At 39.0% G+C, this 20,692-nt stretch overlaps 1 protein-coding gene and 1 long non-coding RNA gene across 3 annotated transcripts in view; one reads left to right on the forward strand and one right to left on the reverse strand.

Moving 5' to 3' along the window:
• Positions 1-1,844: 1,844 nt before the first annotated feature.
• LOC134298682 (uncharacterized) lies at positions 1,845-9,611 on the reverse strand. Its single transcript, XR_010005796.1, has 2 exons — positions 9,454-9,611; positions 1,845-2,188 (listed from the first exon to the last, which is right to left on the reverse strand). It is a non-coding gene; the product is annotated as an uncharacterized LOC134298682 (long non-coding RNA).
• Positions 9,612-9,727: 116 nt separating this feature from the next.
• The window catches only part of bcas4 (breast carcinoma amplified sequence 4), a 60,088-nt gene continuing 49,123 nt past the window's right edge, over positions 9,728-20,692 (forward strand). For both annotated transcript variants that reach the window (XM_062979751.1, XM_062979752.1), the window contains exon 1: positions 9,728-10,154. In XM_062979751.1, coding sequence (XP_062835821.1) covers positions 9,894-10,154 — 261 coding nt within the window. In that variant the 5' untranslated portion in view covers positions 9,728-9,893. The remainder of the gene's footprint in view (positions 10,155-20,692) is intronic.

A 20,692-nucleotide genomic window follows, 5' to 3' on the forward strand; every position in this document is an offset into this window, starting at 1 on the left:
CTTGCATTGAATATGGAAGTGGGAAATCATGTTTTACCCATTTGTGTTACAGTCAGGAGTGCTTCCTATCAGGGATCCACCCATGCTGTATAGAGATTTGATTTGATTTTTTATTATTTTGAGAAAAAGAAGAAAGGAAGGAACTGAATGTATGCCATGAACCTAATGTACATCTCTAATTTACATCAGAAGTGGGATTGGACTAGATTATAATTGTTGTCAGCAATAGTTGGCCTCCATCTAGTGGTGGACAGAGATATCTCCTGAACACAAAGAAACAAGCTTTATTATCAGCTATGTCTGGCTTAATTATGTAAATGTAACAGTAGTGACAGAGAAAATGAGGGCTCGTTTACAAACGTGAAGAATAGATAATCAAATAAATGAAGATTTGAGATTTTGTTTCATCTGTCTCCAATAAAGAAAGCTAGCATTGCAAGCCACATGCAAATCCATGAACAAATGTACAAGACTACAAATGTCCAGTGTGGTGTTTCAAATCAAATGGCAGACCAGTAAAACTGCCTTTGATGAGATTTACTTTTTAAGAGTTTTAAAGTGCTACTTTTCTTGTCTTTTTATTAATTTCTATATTCTGTTGCATATGCCCATTGGTCCTACGCAATTATCTGAAGAAATACACGCAATACAATATATCCTAGCAAATGTTTAAAGGCCATTTATTTTCTTCATTATTTTGTTATTTCATCTTGTTAATTGATCAGCAAAATGTGGAAAAAAGAATAAAAAATGGATGCTGAGCTGGAGAATACGGTTGCCTTAGAGAGGTACTAGAGAATGCCAGATTTTCACTCTCAAAACTTAGCAAATGTCCTTTTGATCATTTGGTCATTTATAAGGTTACAGAATTGGTCTTGAGATTTACTAGTAAAAGGCACAAAAGCTTGGGACACAATACTTGTTTTGAACCAAGCCATTGTAAATGACTTTCACCAATGAATGTGAAGGCCAATATTGGATGGAAAATGGTTACTTAGCTACAATTCAGCATGAGACAAATTGTTTTAGAATGTGTTGGTATTAAAAACATGGAAATAATGACAATGTGAAATTCTGTTTTTCCTTTTCTTTGCAGGAAGCATGGCAATAGATTAGAGGGTTCTTATCACATCATGCCATATATACGTCAGAGCAGTAGTTTGGTTCCACTTTTGTTTCAGCCTTATTGCATGATGTCATGGTTTTCTTAGTGTGGTTGTGCCATACTTTGTTGGAAACATGATTTTTTTTCATGCTGATTTTTTTTCATGTGTTTCCTGCTATAACCCAGTTACAAGTTTGTTTCATTCCACTTTGTTAGGGGAATGAGTGATTAATCAGTATAGAGTGGGTATGGTCTGGTTATCTCTCCCTTGGGGATTCCCATGAAAACCTTCGACAGGGGCACATCAGTTTACTTTCGATACTTGGGCAGGCAGGACAAAATTTATTAAGACAATAACTTTTTTTTAGTGTTCATTACTCTTGATGTTTTCAATTTTTAAAATAATTGGCTTGCTGTTATAGTGTGATGATGCTACTATCCTTTTTACAGTTATTATTCGGAGTTTATCACTGCATGCGGGTGTTTTCTGAAGATTTCTCCATTGCTTTCCTGTGATACTGCACTCAACAGTATCACCACAGTAGCATTATTGTTATTTATTTTTTAATGCAGTGGTGTAATAACACTATGACATTATGCCACAATAGTATTATTGTGGCTTAATCAGTACAGGTTTCTGAACAGGACAACAGGATAGGCAAAAAAAGACTACAAGCAGTCCCCAAGTTACAAACAAGAAAGATTATGTTGGAATCACAGACGCCTTAAAGGGCCAGACTTAAAAGTGTCTTCAAAACAGAGTTTATTGAAACAAAAGGAAAAGGATGCAGGGATACTTAAATGCAGTTCCACTGGTCAAAAACTCAAAAACCCAAACCAGACCTGGTTCAAAAGGGTAAACAGAAATGTAATCCAGATCAACTGGATGAAAAAGGCAACAAGTCAAACGAAGTGCTCTAAGGCAAAACAAAAAGGCACAGTACACAAATGGTTAACAGAGGGAGTTGCAAGAAGAGAAGCGTCGGCAGCCGAAGTCCAAGGTCGAAGCACGAAGAATCCAAAGCAGTGTAGCTCCAATGTCTGCAGAAACAGCATCTCCAGCCAAACAGGTTCAGGTCCAAACTGCAGATCCAAACATGAAACAGGCAGCAGCAAGACTACAAGAAACTTTCCCAATACCCAGCACACGAATGCACATCAACACCTTGCCTTCTGCAAGGACCCCTTCACCCCTGAACCCACTTTTATCTACAAACTATCATCAGAGGATGAACTGACCACCGCCCCATCACCATCTCCCACAGCTGCTCCCAGCTATTCACGTGAATTCTTTTGATTCTCCCTCCAATTCCTCCATCTCCTGTCAAGACTTAGATCCCTCCAAGAATCAGTTTGATCCCTGATTGCCAGTCTTCACTTCCAGAGAATCCCATAAAGGTACCACTAGTTGTTGGTGCCTCACAAATAGCTTACACTTCTCCTATCTTAGTCCAATCCATGGTGTCTCCTTCTTCTCCTTCACTCATTGACCCATCATCCCCAGAGAGTCCCTCAAATGACTCCTCATCTGTAGGTGCTGTAAGTAGGTCCCGGATCCTCTTTCTCTGCTGCTCTTCATCAGATTCCTGCTCCCGAGTAACCCTTTTTTCCCTTCTGGCACCCATACTACTGTTTGTAATGTTACTCACAGACTCTACTACAACAGATTATGTAGGTTTGTTCTTAAGTTGAATTTGTATGTAAGTTGGAACAGGTACATTTGAAGTGTAACTCCATATATATATAACTCGACACACACACACACACACACAGAGGGGAGAATATATATAGAATCATACAGTTGGAAGACACCTAATAGGCCATCTGATCCAACCCCCTGCCAAGAAGCAGGAAAATCGCATTCAAAGCACCCCCGATAGATGGCCATCCAGCCTCCACTTAAAAGCCTCCAAAGAAGGGGCTCCACCACAGACCAGGGGAGAGAGTTCCACTGCTGAAAAGTTCTCATAGTTAGGATGTTCTTCCTAATACACACACACACACACACACACACACACAAAAGGTTTGGATAGCATACGGAAGGGCTGGCATTCCTGTGGTGTTTGGTGTTTGTCTTACTGTCTGTGCTCCTGTTCAGAGGAGTTCACCTCACTTTCTGTCACCATGATAATAGGATTTTGAAAAATTAGACTTGTTGGGAAAACAAGGATTGGTGAGAAAGTTTCAGTGGAGACACCTATTCCCCATGTTAACACTTTCAGGAGTGAATTTTCCTTCGTAGGGGTAGATTTCTCTTGCTTCCTAATGTCTCATCTCCGTTCTTACCTATTAATAGTTTGTAAGTCGGATGTTTGTAACTCAGGGACTATCTGCCTGATACATCTTTAGGCAGCTTAATTTTGATTCATGATGATGCTGGATGGGATTAATCTTCTTATTGTGCATCGTGTTTTATTCTCAAATGCTTAGAATCTCTTTTGGAGACAAGAAGTGATTCACAAATGTAATAAAATAAAAGTAGTTTCTTTCACAGTAGGAGACTGTAACAGAGAACTTATACGCGATAATTGCATGCAACCTCTCTTACTCATGCAAACCACGATTCTTTGAGGCATGCTCTCTTCCCTGCCATCCTTACTGCCACCCCCTCCCCACACTTGGTTAGTTGGGATCAAAATGAAAAAAAGTCAATCTCCTCCTTTCTTGCTGAAAGAGGAAGCAGCCAGCAAGGCATGTCAGGAATTTGTTGGAGAATGTCATGCCTAGGGGAGTTAGTTTCCCAGAAGGTATCAGGGTAGTTTTGAATATTTACATAAAGCTCAAATTTAAGATAAGACTGTCCAACTCTGATCAAATCATTATTCTCATCTTCTTCAATGTAAATGTGCTTATGTATTCTTTTAATAATAACAGAGTAAAAGAATACATGTAATAATAATAATAAATACAGGAAAATAATACAAGTAATAATAGAGTAAAATAATAAATGCAATAATTATAAGATCAGAGTGAAATAATAAATGTATTACTAATATAAATAGAGTAAAATAAATGTAATAGTAGCAACAATAATAGAGAAAAATAATAAATGTAATAATACCAATAATAATAGAGAAAAATAATAAATGTACCATATATTCTCAAGTATAAGCTGACCCAAATATAAGCCAACCAGGACCCTCACCTGAGTATAAGCCGAGGGGGGCTTTTTTAGTCTTAAAAATAGGGCTGAAAAACTAGGCTTATACTCGAGTATATACAGTAATTTGATCTAGGGAAACCAGCTGCCATAACTCTTTTATTTGTTTGTCCATCATTCTATTCCCATGCAGGGCTATCTTTTTAATTTTCATGCAGAATAAGGTGCATTCTTTTAACACCTTATTCTGCATGAGGAAAACTTTTTGATGATAAGAACTGTTTGATAATGGAATATATTGCCTCAGAGTGTGTTGGGGCCTCTTTCTCAGAGGGGGCTGGATGGCCATCTACAAGGAGTGTTTTGATTGTTTTCTCCTGCACGGCAGAGGGTTGGACTGAACGGCCCTGGTGATCTCTTTGAACTCTATAATTCTGATATTTCCTCACTCTGCATTGCATCTAGTCTTTCTTAAACTAATGATAGTGCAACCAAGGGTCTTATCCCAAAAATGTTTTTCTCAAATAAGCATTTGTAGGGGCACAACTCTAATCTTTGTATTTGATAGAGCAATGTGCTGTATTGCAGTGGCATTTTAATTCCTGCCAATGTGGGGTTGATTTGCCATTTCAGATAAAAAGGTGTAAGGATGTAGTGATTTCAGCTAGGACTGCAGTTAAAAGGTCCCTGTCGAGCGAGCATATGCTAAACCAAGACCTTATTGGCCAGGGCATAGAAATAAACTCATCAGGTTGAAGACAAGCCACAAGGATTTATTACAATTTGGCCAAAAAAGATACAAGCACAAGCAATTTGTTTCAAAAGGCACGAGCATAAACAATGAGACATCTTATACAGTTCTGACAGCTATTTAGATTTTCTGCTCCCTCCCCTGATTGGCTGAAAAAGAAGCCGGCCAGGGTTCACAATGGGATTGGCTGGAGGTCCCCCTATGTCAGAGCCTACAGGTGGAGATTCCCATGGCGCGAAGGATGGCAGTTGGGGATTGGTCTGTGCAAGGAGCCAATCAGCTATAGAGATGCCCCCTGTGATGGTGCTATCTAAGAGGAAACAAGGGTGCATATATGCTGATAGGGTTTTTATAAACTCAAGTGTCCAGTTCTGTGTGAGACAAAAAGTGTAAGCCTCAAAAGACAAAAGTTCCAATCTTGGGACACTCAAGAAGAGGGACTATCAAGAACATGGCTGTCGTTATAGAAAGTTAATTAATGCACATCTCTTAAGATCCCTTTTCCGTGGGAGCAACAGACTCTCAGTCTCAGGTCAAATAGACAAACATCCTGAACTGCTGTTGTTAGAAAGAGGATCATATATCTACAAAGGATCTGATAGCTATATCTGGCTTGGGAAATAGCTGGGGGGATCTCTGTCACAGTCTCCTTTCCAAGGAATTATGCCAACTGGGTCATGGAGGGATGGCTACCTTCAAGTTACATTTTGATATATATATTTAGAAGATAGTTTATAAATTGTATCTAAGGAAATGATACAGTACACAGTATGTAAAAGATACAAGTGATACAGAAATCATCAAATTGATACAATGTATTGAAGGGTTTAGAACTGATAGAGTTTGTAGGGTACAGCTGCTGCTAGGTCCAGTCCCGATCATAACACTTTGGAATTTCACAACTCCAGACCTCCAGAAAAAGTGTTTAATAAAAAGGAAAAAAAAAACCATATATTTGCTTGTAGTCTTTTGATGAACTATAAATCTTTCGGGGAGAGGGGTAGCGTGGTTCAATAACAAGGAGTTGAATGCTTTAGCGAACCAGCATGGTGTAGTGTGTTAAGTGTTGGACTACAACTCTGGAGACAAGAGTCACGCTCAGCCATGGAAACCCACTGGATGACCCTGGACAAGTCACACACTTTCAGTCCCAGAAAACCCTTTGATATGTTCATCTTATAGTTGCTGTAAGTCAGCAATGACATGAAAGCACACAACAAATTGCACAGCTATAGAAGGGGACTGTTTGTGCTTCCTAAAACACATTTGTTGCTCAATAATAATAATAATAATAATAATAATAATAATAATAATAATAATAATAATAATAAACTTTATTTATACCCCGCCACCATCTCCCCAACGGGGACTCGGGGCGGCTTACATGGGGCCATGCCCAGAACAATACAATATAGCAGAATATAAATAGAACAACAAATCATAACACATTGAACAATACAATAAATGATAATATACACTACATTACGCAAAATCAGAAGAACAATAAAACAAGGGTGGGCCACAAGCCTGCTCATTAGAGGGGGATGGAGTAAGTGGTTCAGTGGACAGCCCCAGTTTAAAGAAAATTGATTTAGATGGTACAATTTCAAGATAGCAAGATAAATTAATGTCATGAACAGCCAACTGAGAAGGAAGTTGAAAAATAAAAATGCCCAATTGAATGATTCCTGTACTTTAGCACAGGTAGCAATAACTGCCATCCTGCTTTGACTTCACTCAGTATAAAGACTGCATTGGAAAAATAATCTGTGATACCAAACTGAGCAACTAATGCTATATTTAACTGTAAAGAACAGCAAAGAAATCTATGTTCAGTAATGGAAAGATTTTTTTAAACTCTAACTGTAGAATATTTATTTGTGTGGATTCTTTTTTACCTTCTTATGTAAAGCAGGTGCCTTCCAGTTTAGCACAAGTATGAAATTCAAGAGACCTTGAGTTGGCTTTTTCAAATAAGACCCTGGGATCCCTTGTAAATGAAGAATGGCCACTAAATGGTACTACTAGTAGTAACAGAAAGTTACCATGGTGTTGTGATAGGGGTGCTGGACTAGGACTCAAAACCAGAATTCAAATCCTTGTTTGGCCATAGAAACCCATACTCTGTCAGCCCCAGAGGTAAATCCTCTCTGAAAAAATCCTGGCTGAACTACATTAAGATTTTCCTTCCCTTCCACTGACATTTAGAAGCCTGTCTTTAAAGGCCTCGTCTCAGGCCATGGTTGATTCTATGACAGAGAATCATAGACTCCCAGAATCATAGAGTTGGAAGAGACCTCATGGGCCATCCAGTCCAACCCCCTGCAAAGAAGCAGAAAATCGCATTCAAAGCACCTCCGACAGATGGTCATCCAGCCTCTGCTTAAACGCCTCCAAAGAAGGAGCCTTCACCACACTCTGGGGCAGAAAGTTCCAGTGCTGAACAGCTCTCACAGTGAGGAAGTTTTTCCTAATATTCAGGTGGAATCTCCTTCCCTGTAGTTTTAAGCCATTGTTCCACGTCCTAGTCTCCAGGGCAGCAGAAAACAAGCTTGCTCCCTCCTCCCTATGACTTCTTCTCACATATTTATACATGGCTATCATGTCTCCTCTCAGCCTTCTCTTCTGCAGGCTAAACATGCCCAATTCTTTAAGCTGCTCCTCATAGGGCTTGTTTTCCAGACCCTTCCAGAATGCTTCTGGAACATGGCCATACAGCCTGGAAAACTCACAACAGCCCAGTAGGAGTTTGAATCTCAGTTTTAGGGAGGAAGGAGCAAAGCTCCTGAAATGAAACTAAATTCACGAGAAAACCTTGAAGCATCAAAGCAGATGCCAAGGGGACGATTTCATGCCGTGCTTCCATGTTCTGTGGTCCTTAAATGAAAAGAGTGTTTTCATTAGAGTCAGATTAGGCAACGTGGCTTAACAGTGAGGATCTCAAGCCTTGTTTCCAGTTCATGTCTTAGTTCAAGATCTTGGGAGTTTGGATGCATAGCATATGAAGTTTTGACAGTCTGGTTTTTGGATTCATGTTCATGTTTCGGTCCTTGTTTCCCTGGATTTACTTTCATGTTGGACTTCAGGATGTATGTTTTATGAAACAGCTTTGAACTATTTGGATTATTACCTTTGGATTGTTTTTTTATTGCCAGTTTGCTTTGGCTTACTACTTGCTTGACTGTTTTTCCTCATTACCACTTGGATTTTGCCTTTCCCATTTCCTATGGTGATTTTTTTCTCCTTTTTAAACGGTTTTACTATTGCTTGAGTAATTACTCCCCATGACCAAAATTAACTTACATATTTTTCTGCACCATTCTCGGTTCTTATAATAAATTGGACGTCTATCCCCACCCAACGGTCAAGAAATAGTTGCACTTTGTCCTCTGTCCCGAAGCACTTTATAACTTTACTACGGCACTTTAGTTCAATTTGGCCACTCCATACTATCCCCCTCCACCATCCTGGTGGTTCATTGTATTTTATTTTACTTTTACCTACAGTAGAGTCTCACTTATCCAACATTCGCTTATCCAACATTCTGGATTATCCAACGCTTTTTTGAGGTCAATGTTTTCAATACATTGTGATATTTTGGTGCTAAATTCGTAAATACAGTAATTACTATGTAGCATTACTGCATATTGAACTACTTTTTCTGTCAAATTTGTTGTATAACATGATGTTTTGGTGCTTAATTTGTAAAATCATAACCTAATTTGATGTTTAATAGGCTTCTCTGCTGTGGCCCCCCGACTGTGGAATTCACTGCCCATTGAGATTAGGCAAGCCCCCACATTACTAGCCTTCAAGAAAGACTTAAAAACATGGCTCTTCCGTTGTGCTTTTGGAGAGTAACTGTCATATACTTCTTTTTTGTTGCTCCCCCCCGCCCCCCAATATCTATCCTCTAGACTGTACCACTATCTTATGACCCTGTTCCCCGTGGTTTTTATTCTTATTTCTTTCTCATCTCGAGTTTTAACTTAGTGTTCATGAGGCCCGCCCTGGTTTTTATTGATTTTCTGATTTAGTGCTGTATTATGTATATTATTATCTATTGTATTGTTTAATTGTGTTATGATGTGTTGTTTTATATTTTGTTATATTGTATTGTTCTGGGCATGGCCCCATGTAAGCCACCCCGAGTCCCCATTGGGGAGATGGTGGCGGGGTATAAATAAAGTTTTTTTATTATTATTATTATTATTATTCTCCTTAATCTCTCCTTATTATCCAGCATATTCACTTATCCAACGTTCCTCTATCCCGTTTATGTTGGATAAGTGAGACTCTACTGTACTTTATATTTTAATGGGCTTTTATGCTTAATGTAATGCATTGTTTGCATAATGTGATTTTACTGTGTTTTATTCATTGTAATATGTTTTAATTGTTGTGCTTGTTTACTGTTTTTGGGCCATTGTCCTGTGTTAGCCGCCTCTGTGGGGAGATGGTGGCGGGATAGAAAAATAAAGTTACTTACTTACTTACTTTTGGCTTCCTGGTTGGTGTTAAGGGCAAGGTGAACTCTGGCTGAAGTGCAACATCCATCCATCCATCCATCCACCTATTTCTTTCATCCATTCATCCATCTCTCCACCTCTCTCATCCAGCTCCCTGTCTCCTCCATCCATTGATCCATCTCTCTATGAGGTCTATATCCATCCATTGATCTCTCCATCCATCTCGACTGTGATGGAACCGGTGCAACTCCGAGGCGTCTCCACTAGGCGGAGCCCCGACCTTGCTTGCGGATAACGGAGACCCTGAAGCAACTACTCCAACTACAAGAAAAATAGATAAATGTATATGCATTAAAAACCTGGACAAAAGAGAAGAAGCAGCAGCAGAATCTCCGGCCGAAGGAGAGAGAGGGAAGGAGCGCCTTGCAAGAGAGACGGAAGAGCCCCGTCGGGGCCTGAGCAGCAGCCATGAGCCTTGCCTGGGTTCCTGAGGAGGAGCTTTCCGCCGCCTTCTTCAGGGACTCGCCTTCGTCGCCTTCCCCTCCTTCCTTCTCATTGTCTTCAGGCGGCAGCAGGGCGGTGGAAGAGAAGGAGGAGTCGGAGGAGGAGGAGACCCCGGAGGGGGCTGTGGTGGCCACGGGAGGAGGAGGAGGAAAAGAAGCAGCAGGAGGAGAGAAGAGCGAGGCGCACCATTTCGCCCACTGCTTGGTCCCTGAAGCCGGCGGAGAGGTAGGAAGGAACGGGCCTGGAGGCAGTGGGCTTGGAAGTCGGTTTTCGGGAAGAGGGTGTCTTCTGTGACAATTTGCGGGCCTGTTTTTTGAGAAAGAGGTTTCAGATGGTATCCTTGGGGAAGCGAGGTCTGCAAGAGTTGGGCAGAAAGGGAGCATGCCATCATCCTCTTCTCTTCAGGATCTTGGCACCGTCACCCGAAAGGTGTTCAAAGAGGGGGCTCCAAAGGGTCAAAGCCCTATGAGGAGCGGCTGAGGGAGCTGGATGTCTTCAGCTTGGAGGAAAGATTCAATGGGTTGTTATGATATTTCCGGGCTGTGAAGCCATGCCCCAGAAGCATTCTCTCGTGACGTTTCGCCTACATCTTTGGCAGGCATCCTCAGAGGTTGTGAGGTCTGTTGGAAACCAGGCAAGTGGGATTTATATATCTGCGGAATGTCCAGGGTCGGAGAAAGAACTCTTGTCTGCCTGATGCAAATGTGAATGTTGCAATTGGCCACCTTGATTCGCATTTAATAGCCTTGCAGCTTCAAAGCCTGGCTGCGTCTTGCCTGGAGAAATCTTTTGTTGGAAGGTGTTAACTGGCCCTGATCGATTCCTTTCTGAAATTTTCTTGTTTTTGAGTGTTGCTCTTTGTTTACTGTCCTGATTACAGTAAACTGGTAGCCAGATTGTGTTCATTTTCATGGTTTCCTCCTTTCTGTTGAAGTTGTCCACATGCTTGTGGATTTCAATGGCTTCTCTGTGTAGTCTGACATGATAGTTGTGGGAGTGGTCCAACATTTCTGTGTTCTCAGATAATATTCAGTGTCCAGGTTGGTTCATCAAGTGCTCTGCTATTGTTGACTTCTCTGGCTGAATTAGTCTGCAGTGCCTTTCATGTTCCTTGATTCGTGTTTGGGCAATTCTGCGTTTGGTGGTCCCTATATAGACTTGTCCACAGCTGCAAATTTAAAGTACTGAAATATAAGAAGAGAGCCCACCTGCACATTAGGAAGAGCTTTCTGATAGTAAGAACTATTCCAGTGTGAAATATGCTGCCTGGGAGTGTGGTGAAGTCTCCTCTGGATGTTTTTAGCAGAGGCTGGATGGACATCTGCTGGGAGTGCTTTGATTGTGTATTTCTGCATGACAGGAGTTTGGATTAAGTGACTTTGTGGTTTCTTCCAACTCTAGGAATCATTTGAGACTGTGTACTTGAAGAACTGTGTGGACCTTTTCAAAAGTACTTAAGCATTATGTTCTGCAGAAAGATCCCTGTTCCAAACTCTGCCTTCAGGGACAAGTAGATGGGCTGTGTGACAGATTAAATATTTTAAATAGTGGCTTGCAAAGTTCCCTTCTGTAAAACAAGTTTAGTTTCTTAGTTCTTTGGCCCCTTCTACACTGCTAGATAATCCAGGTTATCAAAGCAGAAAATCCACATTATCTGATTTGAACTGGATTATCTTAGTCTACACTGCCATATAATCCAGGTCAAAGCAGATAATGTGGATTTTATATAGTAGTGTAGAAGGGGCCCTAGAGCCTTTTTATTTTAGTCATCTTTTAATTGAGAAGGTGGTTTTGTTTAGTGCTGTTCAAAGTAGTGATCCATGGGCTGATGTTGATCCCTGTAGATATAAGTATAGCCAATGGGCGCAAATATAATTTTGTTTCCTGGGATCTTAGGGGAAAATGGCTGGTTCCTTACATCAGATAATGTAAAAAGCCTATATTTTAGTTGTCTGGCCTTTTGAATTTGTGGGTGCTTTTTTAAAAGTCATACTTCTAAAAAAAAATCCATTTTTTAAAAAAATTAGGGGAATTGAAAACTTTGAAAAATGTAAAGAAACCAAAGAAATATGTACCGAAACTAAAGGCAGTTTTTTTAAAATACAGTACCTGTAAAACTCCCCTCTCTCTACAAACAAAATAATGCACTCTTCTATAAACATGGCACCTTGCAGAAGCCAGTTTTTGGATGAAGATGAACAGACATGCTGTACTCTGCAAGTTACCAGGCAGACCCAAACTTACTTTTGAGAAAGTACCCATAGATTTGCACAATAAAAATCCAGATGTGGCATACTCAGTAAAATATTCGGCAAATCTTTTTCCAGAGGTTAACTAAGGACATCATCTCAAATTTCCAGAAAGATAAAAAGGAGTTGTAGCACCAGAATAACAAATCTCTGTGACATAAATCTCACTTTAACTCTTAATTGTCTTCAGCCCCTTCTACACTGCCAGGTAATCCAGGTTATCAAAGCAGAAAATCCACATTATCTTAGAAAACTAGAGGAAGGAACAGGAACATGATTTGAACTGGATTATTTTAGTCTACACTGCCAAATGATTCAGTTCAAAGGAGATAATGTGGATTTTATACAGCTGTGTAGAAGGGGCCTACTAGTATCTCTCAAGAAGACATTACATGTGTACAACCTTTGAGGATGCCTGCCATAGATGTGGGCAAAACGTCAGGAGGGAATGCTTTTGGAACATGGTCATACAGCCCGGAAAACACACAACAACCCTTTGATTCCAGCCATGAAAGCCTTTGACAACACATTACATGTGTATGGATCAAAAGAGATCACTTCCTGCGGGTATCTTTTTCCCTCTAGAAAACTGATGATTATTTTTATTTTGCATTTGAAATATGTATACTGATCACTCTTAGGTTCTCAGTAATTTACAAATCCAAGAGGCTTCACAAGAGTTGTGATTAATCTGGACAGACATGTGTGTATAATGCTCTACTGTTTTAAAAATGACATTATTAATAAATGCAAATGTGTGAAATGTAATGCGGAGCTATAGGTGTGTCTGTGAATGTATTATAAAGTATATGTGCCCATACATGCATACATAGAGTCAAAAATTTCAAGTAAATTATTTTTTACTTTTAAACCTCCCTCTCCCAAGCTTTGGATAGCCTAAGGGCCCTTGTACACTGCCATATAAATCCAGATAGCCTGCTTTGAACTGAATTATATGGTAGTGTAGACTCATATAATTCAGTTCAAAGCAGATAATGTGGATTATCTGGTTTGATAATCTGAATGATATGGCAGTGCAGAAGAGGCCTGAGTAGCCTTGAGAAGCGTGTCTCACCTGATCCAATTTGCATTGTGCTTGGAATTCCTTGAAGGAAGAGAAAATACAAATAATTCCAAACACACTCAACATGCTTCTTTCCAATCACTTTTAAATTGTGCCTATACAAAGGTTCAAGGGTCCTGGTTGATGGACAGATGATGAACATGCTTTTACAATCTATATATATAAAAGAGTGATGGCATCACGGCAACCCACAAAACAACAAAACTACAGGCCCCGCAACCTCGAAATTTGACAACACAACCCATCATCCACGCCTCTAGGTTGATACAACAAAAAGAAAAGAAATATAAAGTCCTAATTAGAGAGAGAGGAATAATTGCTTTTATCCAATTGCTGCCAGTTAGAAGGCTAAGCTCCTCCAACTTGGTCTCCTAGCAACCCAATAAAAAATAATAAAAAAACACTAAAAATTGATACAATAAAATACCATAATAACAAAAAATAACTAAAAATTATACAATAAAATAATAAAATATAATAAATAAAAAGATAACTTACAATAAAATTAATTAAAAAATACAAATAACGTCAAATAAAAACGACACAACAATTTTTAACCAATACCACCACCACTTTGCCACAGCAACGCGTGGCCGGGCACAGCTAGTAAATAATAAAATGATAACAAAATTTACTGTAAGCCTTCTACTTTCACAAGGATTAGGGGTATAAGGCTTCTGTGAAAGTGAAACAAATGCAAATAAAGAAGAAGAAGAAACCACTATTTTTTATCCAAGAGAACACTTCTCTAGATCTTCCAAAGGCAACTTTAATCTTGAATTCCTGGACTTTTCATTTAGCTTTAATGGATAAACTAGATGAAAATATTGCCAATCTCTGCTGCATTCCAATGTTTTTGTGTTGGCCTCCTATCTTTCTTGAGATTGTATTTGTAGCAATACTTTTTAACTTAAGATTGAATTTCTCTAGCTTGTTGTTACGGCCTGAAACATGCAATAAGCCTTTTGCAGACCACAACAGGCCTCTGCCCTTAGTTAGATGGAAGTTTCTTACTTGAAGGTTCTGCATTTAATTGATATAAGTATTGTGTTGCTGAGTTGCCCCCATATTATTAAATTCATATTATCCTGTGGAGTAGATTTAATACCTAGTACCCTTTCACCTCCCTCTTCATTACTTGAAAAAAACAACCTCCACCCCCAGAACCAACTTATTCAGAGAGTTGATAGTGAATGCTGATGATAATATAGTCTGTGTTCATTCAGAGGAAGACCTACAAGCTACTTTAAACACCTTTGCAGAAGTATATGAAAAGCTTGGCTTCTCACTTAACATTGAGAAAAGCAAAGAGCTCTACTAGCAGGCACCAACCAATTCCTCTGCGATGACAGGAAAAAGCTTAATGTTGCCCATTTCCACTACCTAGGTGGCCACCTTTCCACAAAAGTTGACCAGTGCTGAAATACACCACCACCTGAGCTCTGTGGGTGCCACAATTTTTTAATGAAGCAGAGAGTGTTTGAGGATCAGAACATTCACAGGGATACCAAGACGCTTGTTTATAAACTATTGTCCTCCGAACCCTGTTATATGCCTGTGAAATGTGGATCATCTACTAATGTCACTCTTGACTTCTAAAACCCTCTGGAAAAATCTTGCAATTCCCTGGAAGAAATAGACCACCAGCATTAAAGCAGTGATTATCCATCATCAACTTTGCTGGACTGGCCATATTGTTCGAATGCCTGATCTCTGTTTTCCAAAGCAGTTACTTTACCCTCAGCTCAAGAATGGAAAATAGAATGTTGAAGGACAGCAAAAGAGATTTAAAATGACCTAAAATGTGGAACAAACACGAAGAACTGAGAAGCCTTGGCCCTCAAGCATTCCAACTGGAGATCAGCTGTTACCAACAGTGCTGTGAAATTCAAAGAGGCACGAATGGAGAGTGAAAGGGAGAAATGTGTCAAGAGGAAGACACTTGTTGGGACTGCCTTCCTCTTGGAAATGTATGTTCTCACTGTGAAAGATCATGCAGATCCAGAATAGATTGCTGCAGTCACTTACAGGCCCACCAACAAGACTCTTCCCTTGGAAGACAATCCTACTTGGACACAAGTGATTGGTGATGATGATGATCATGGTGATGATGATGCTGTGCATTGGCAGTCAGAGGAAGATGCTACAAGGAAGAAATTTCAGATCGTTGTAAAAGACCCTCATGGACTAGGACATACTTCAGAATAACTAAGTAAGGAATTTTTAGCTGGTGGAAGCGGGGGTGCTTAACTCAGACTTCAAGGGGTTCCAGATCATGTCTGCTCTCCAGAATCTGCTTTCTATCAACAAATATAGCCAATGAACCTCCTGCCCCAACCACAACAGATGAAAATGTCACTATTATTTGCAGTGTGACAGCAAGATAAAGAGCAGATCAGAAAGAATTAACAGCGTTTTCAAAAGCTTAAATAGGAAACACTGAACATTTAGCTGCCTGGTGTGATAAAATGAAAGGCGTTCCATGCAGTCATGCCGGCCACATGACCTTGGAGATGTCTGCAGACAACGCCAGCTCTTCGGCTTAGAAATGGAGATGAGCACCAACCCCCAGAGTCGGACACAACTGGACTTAACGTCAGGGGAAACCTTTACCTTTACTTTTATATCCTTAAGAGACTGAGGGTAGTTCTTGTTACAGTCAACCATTCAACAAACTTGTGTATACTCTTATGTGCTTTCAAATTGTTTGTATACCTCACCTCCAGGATCAGATTTAAGTTTTATATGTTAAATGTTTTTTTCTTTGTCTTTATTATGATTGCTTTCTTTCAGTTTCAATAGTCCTTTGAAGTTCCGTGGTATTCCTGCTTCCAGTCACAAAGTTTCTTAGAAGTGATGTAGAACTTTGTTCCTGCTCATAAGGGGCAGAAGTTTGAGATTTATAGATTTACAGTGGAGTACTGTAAAAGACATGGATGTGGTAGAACATTTGATTGTTATGAGCTGCAAAATACTCTGAGTAAGAGGCTACAGTGAAGACAGAATGTAGAGAAAAGGAATGGCTTCCAATTGGCCGTGGGGTCACGCAAGACTGCATTTGTTAAATTTATTTTCAGAACATAAACAGAAGCTGGATTAGACCCAGGAGATGGAAGAGTGAAAACTAGAGGAAGGAACAGGAACATGAACAATTTAAGATAAACAGATTTCACCATATTAATATCAGAAAATAGCAAACACTCAGAATGACCTTGCGGAAAGTTAAGGAAGAAAGTGCAGAATTAGGGTTAAAGCTGAACATCAACAAAACACATAGATGATTTATATAACTTTAAAATGGATGATGAAGACAGTCATAAATCAAAATGGAAACTGCATTCAAGATATCAGAGGAAGTTTAGGAAGGGAAGCTATGAAAGAACTGGATAAGATTCTCAGATATAAAGATATATCATTTAATAGCAAAGTCAGGATCATCCATACCATCATATTTCTGATTTCTATTGGTTGTGAAAGCTGGACAGTGAACAAAGCTGACATTTTAGCTATTTTCTATGTATATGTTTTAGCTTGCAGATTTTTTATATATATGTACCATATACCATGTATATATTGTAGTTTTAAACTAAGTTTTATTTGTATATACCATGTTTTAGACATGCTGAGGGTATGTTCTAAATATGTCAATTTGTTTTGTTAGTATATGTTTTGTATTTCAGGTTGGTAACTAAAATATATTGATTGATTGACAGGAAGAATATCAATTAATTTGAAATATGGTGCTGATGGAGGTGTCCTGCAGATACCATGGACTTCCAAAGGACAACTAACTGGGTTTTAAAGCAAATCAAACCTGAACTCTCCCTAGAAAGAAAAACTAATGAATTAAGGCTATGAATATGTCATATGAACGATTTATTAGACAAAATACTAAAGTGAAAATAAATGGGAAAAAGAAGAAGACCACATTACAGATAGACTCATTCAAGGAAGCAATTGCTCTGAGTTTGAAAAACTCATCCAGAAAGTTTTCATAAGTGGGCAACTATTGAATGGAAGTCTATGTTATGACACATTAGGAGATCATAGCCTCTGTCAGATCTGTTACTACAAAAATAAAATAAATGTTTTTGCACCTTCCCCCACCCACTAAGTTTTAAAAAGATTTAATTGCTGGGCGGAGGGCATACTATACTGATATTATACCATACTATACTGATAGCAAAGAAAGAGAAAGGAAGAGCCTCTTTAGACTGGGCTACATAGAAGAAATGCATCATACAATAGATCAGGGGTTCTCAACCTGTGAGTCTCCAGATGTTTTGGCCTACAACTCCCAGAAATCCCAGCCATTTTACCAGCTGTAACATTACCAAAATGTTACTAGACCTAGACTCTGGCTACTTTTCAGAGTATCTGCTGATCTTGCTTGTCTACTAATCAGATATGAATTTTCACTGTGTTCTCTTTATGTAAGTGTCTGCCTTCAAACATATCTAAACATGATTAAGCTCTATTATGTGAATTAATTGCATCTGGCTTGGTTTTGGATTTTTAAAAATAATTTCCACGGCCTCTTGTTGATTTGTGTATTATCTCTATTTATAGTTCAGTGGGCGTTATGCCCAGACAAAAGTAAAAATTATTTTATTTTTACATAGATCTGTCCATTTAATTCTATGAAGGAACTATTCATGTACCCAGTAGGAGCCCCCGGTGGCCAAGGGGATAAAAGCCTCGTAACTTGAAGGTTGGGTTGCTGACCTGAAAGCTGCCAGGTTCGAATCCCACCCGGGGAGAGTGCGGATGAGCTCCCTCTATCAGCTCCAGCTCCATGCGGGGACATGAGAGAAGCCTCCCACAAGGATGATAAAACATTAAAACATCCGGGCGTCCCCTGGGCAACGTCCTTGCAGACGGCCAATTCTCTCACTCCAGAAGCAACTCCGGTTGCTCCTGACACAAAAAAAAATTGTACCCAGTGTACTATCACTTCCCTCTGAAATGCCTTCAGGTCATTTCAGATTTAAGACAACCCAAAGGCAAAGTTATTCCAGGGTTTTCTTGACAACGTTTATTTCAAAGTGATTCTTCACTGGATATCTGAGGCTGAACAGGAATTGAATCCCAATCTATTGATCTTTCCCATCACTCTAACCATGACACCATGCTGTTTCTCCCACTCACTTGTACATTAGGCCATTTTTTTACAGTTTTGTAGACTGAAATTGGTAAAATATGTCTATCTGGCATGGTGTAGTAATTTCAGTATTGCACTGGAAGTCTGGTTTGAATCCCCATTCAGCCATGGAAACCCATTGGGTGACTTTGAGCAAATCACATTCTCTCAGCCTCAAAGGAAGGCAAAAGCAACCCTTCTTTGAATATGTCATGTCAAGAAAAGCCTTGATAGGTTTGCTTGTCAAAACTGTTGTTAGAGTGTAAAGAACGTCTTCTCAGAAGAAAGGATGAATTTCATTGTTTTGGCCTAGAATATATCACCACTAATAACATCTTTGAAGATCTTGCAAATATTGAAGATTCTGTCATCTTGAGCATTGGACAACCATGATGACTAATTCTATATTAAATGGCAAACAACTCCAGCCTCTGAATAATCACAATGATACGTAAAACCTATAGGGTTCTACATCTCTACAATTTAACAAATCTATTGTGGTATGGATTATCATATGAAAAAAACGTGCTGTAATATTTCATTCAAGTCCTCTGCCCCACTTTGGGCTGTCATAGATATAATTGCTTATTGTAGGCAACTAATACGGGCCACCAGCATTTTTTTCTTCTATTGGGCCAAGGACTGACACCTTATTTGTATCAGTGCTTTGGAGCTAACTGTTGTGGGAGAGTAGCATTATTTTCTTTTAGAGTGCTGTGGACTGGTACCATATCTATGTCTATTGATCACAATTGTTTATTTCTGGGAAATTTGTTGACAGACTGGCACCAATCCAGGGACCACCACTTTAAGTAGCACCATTGTAAATAATGTCCATATTGAACCTATGAGAACAGTGAAGGCAGGAGCTATATCTTCCTTTGAATACTCTCTTGAGTTTTTGAAGTGTGTTGGCATTGATGGGATAATGATTATCTTTAGGCAGCCTTCCTCATTATTATTCAAAATATTTGGATGATACTGGTTGGAAAAGCTCCTTTAAGACACCCTCTATGTGTTTTTGGGAACTTGAGAAATACATAAACCTGAAACTGTCTTATGTCTGAGGATAGTCACAGATATTGTCTAGTAATAGTGAATAAGTAAATAATAATTTAGAAAAGTATCAGGTTTATTATCAGATCTAAACAGAAGACAAGTACAGTAGAGTCTCACTTATCCAACACTCAAACAAACAAACAACTGAACAAACAACTCAGCACATGTATGCTTGCCCACAATGCCCTGCCTCATGTACGGAGGAGGAGCTGTTTAAAGCTACAGACAATGCGGTTGCTGTTGCCCGCTTTTGGTCCAAAGCTATTTAGTTGCTTGTGATTTCTTTTTTTTAATTTCCATTATTTGAAATGTATTTGTTTTACAATGCTTTTGACACGAAATAAATACCCAACACTCGCTTATCCAACATTCTGGATTATCCAACACATTTTTGTAGTCAATGTATTCAATACATTGTAATATTTTGGTGCTAAATTCGTAAATACAGTAATTACTACATAGCATTACTGTGTATTGAACTACTTTTTCTGTCCAATTTGTTGTATAACATGATGTTTTGGTGCTTAATTTGTAAAATCATAATGTAATTTGATGTTTAATAGGCTTTTCCTTAATCCCTCCTTATTATCCAACATATTCGCTTATCCAACGTTCTCCCGGCCCGTTTATGTTGGATAAGTGAGACTCTACTGTAGTTTTTAACAGCAAATTTGGAAAAATGTGTAAATATAAAGAACATGTTTATCTTCAAAAGTTCTACATCATAAAAGAGAGGAAAGGTCTGAACTTGCAAGCAACTCAACCTTGTTTCCTTTTCCCCTTTCCATAATGTTGTTGAAAAAGTTTTGGGTTTTTTGTTGTTGCTAGTTTCACTAAAGGACCCATACTGATCTTAGAAATTGTATTCTGGGGGAAAATTGAGTAAACAGCTCAGCTAATCTATGGATTTGTTTCAAATTATACCCCGGGATTGCTTCATTCAAAGTCATTTTGGGTTCTTAAATTTTACCATCAATTTTCAGGGAAGGAGGAAATTAACTAAGAGTCCATCTGCACTGTAGAATTAATGCAGTGCCATGGTTGAATGCTATAGAATCATGGAAACTGAAGATTTACAAAAAAAATGTTTTCCTTCTTTGCCAAACAGTGCTGGTGCCTCATAAAACTACAACTCCCATGATTTCATGGCATCGAGCCATAATAGTTGAAGTTGTGTCAAACTGGATTAATTTTGCAGTGTAGATGTGCTCTTGGGAACTTAGAAATACAT

The sequence above is a fragment of the Anolis carolinensis genome, chromosome 4, assembly GCF_035594765.1.
Source record: "Anolis carolinensis isolate JA03-04 chromosome 4, rAnoCar3.1.pri, whole genome shotgun sequence".
Classification (NCBI taxonomy): Eukaryota; Metazoa; Chordata; class Lepidosauria; order Squamata; family Dactyloidae; genus Anolis; species Anolis carolinensis.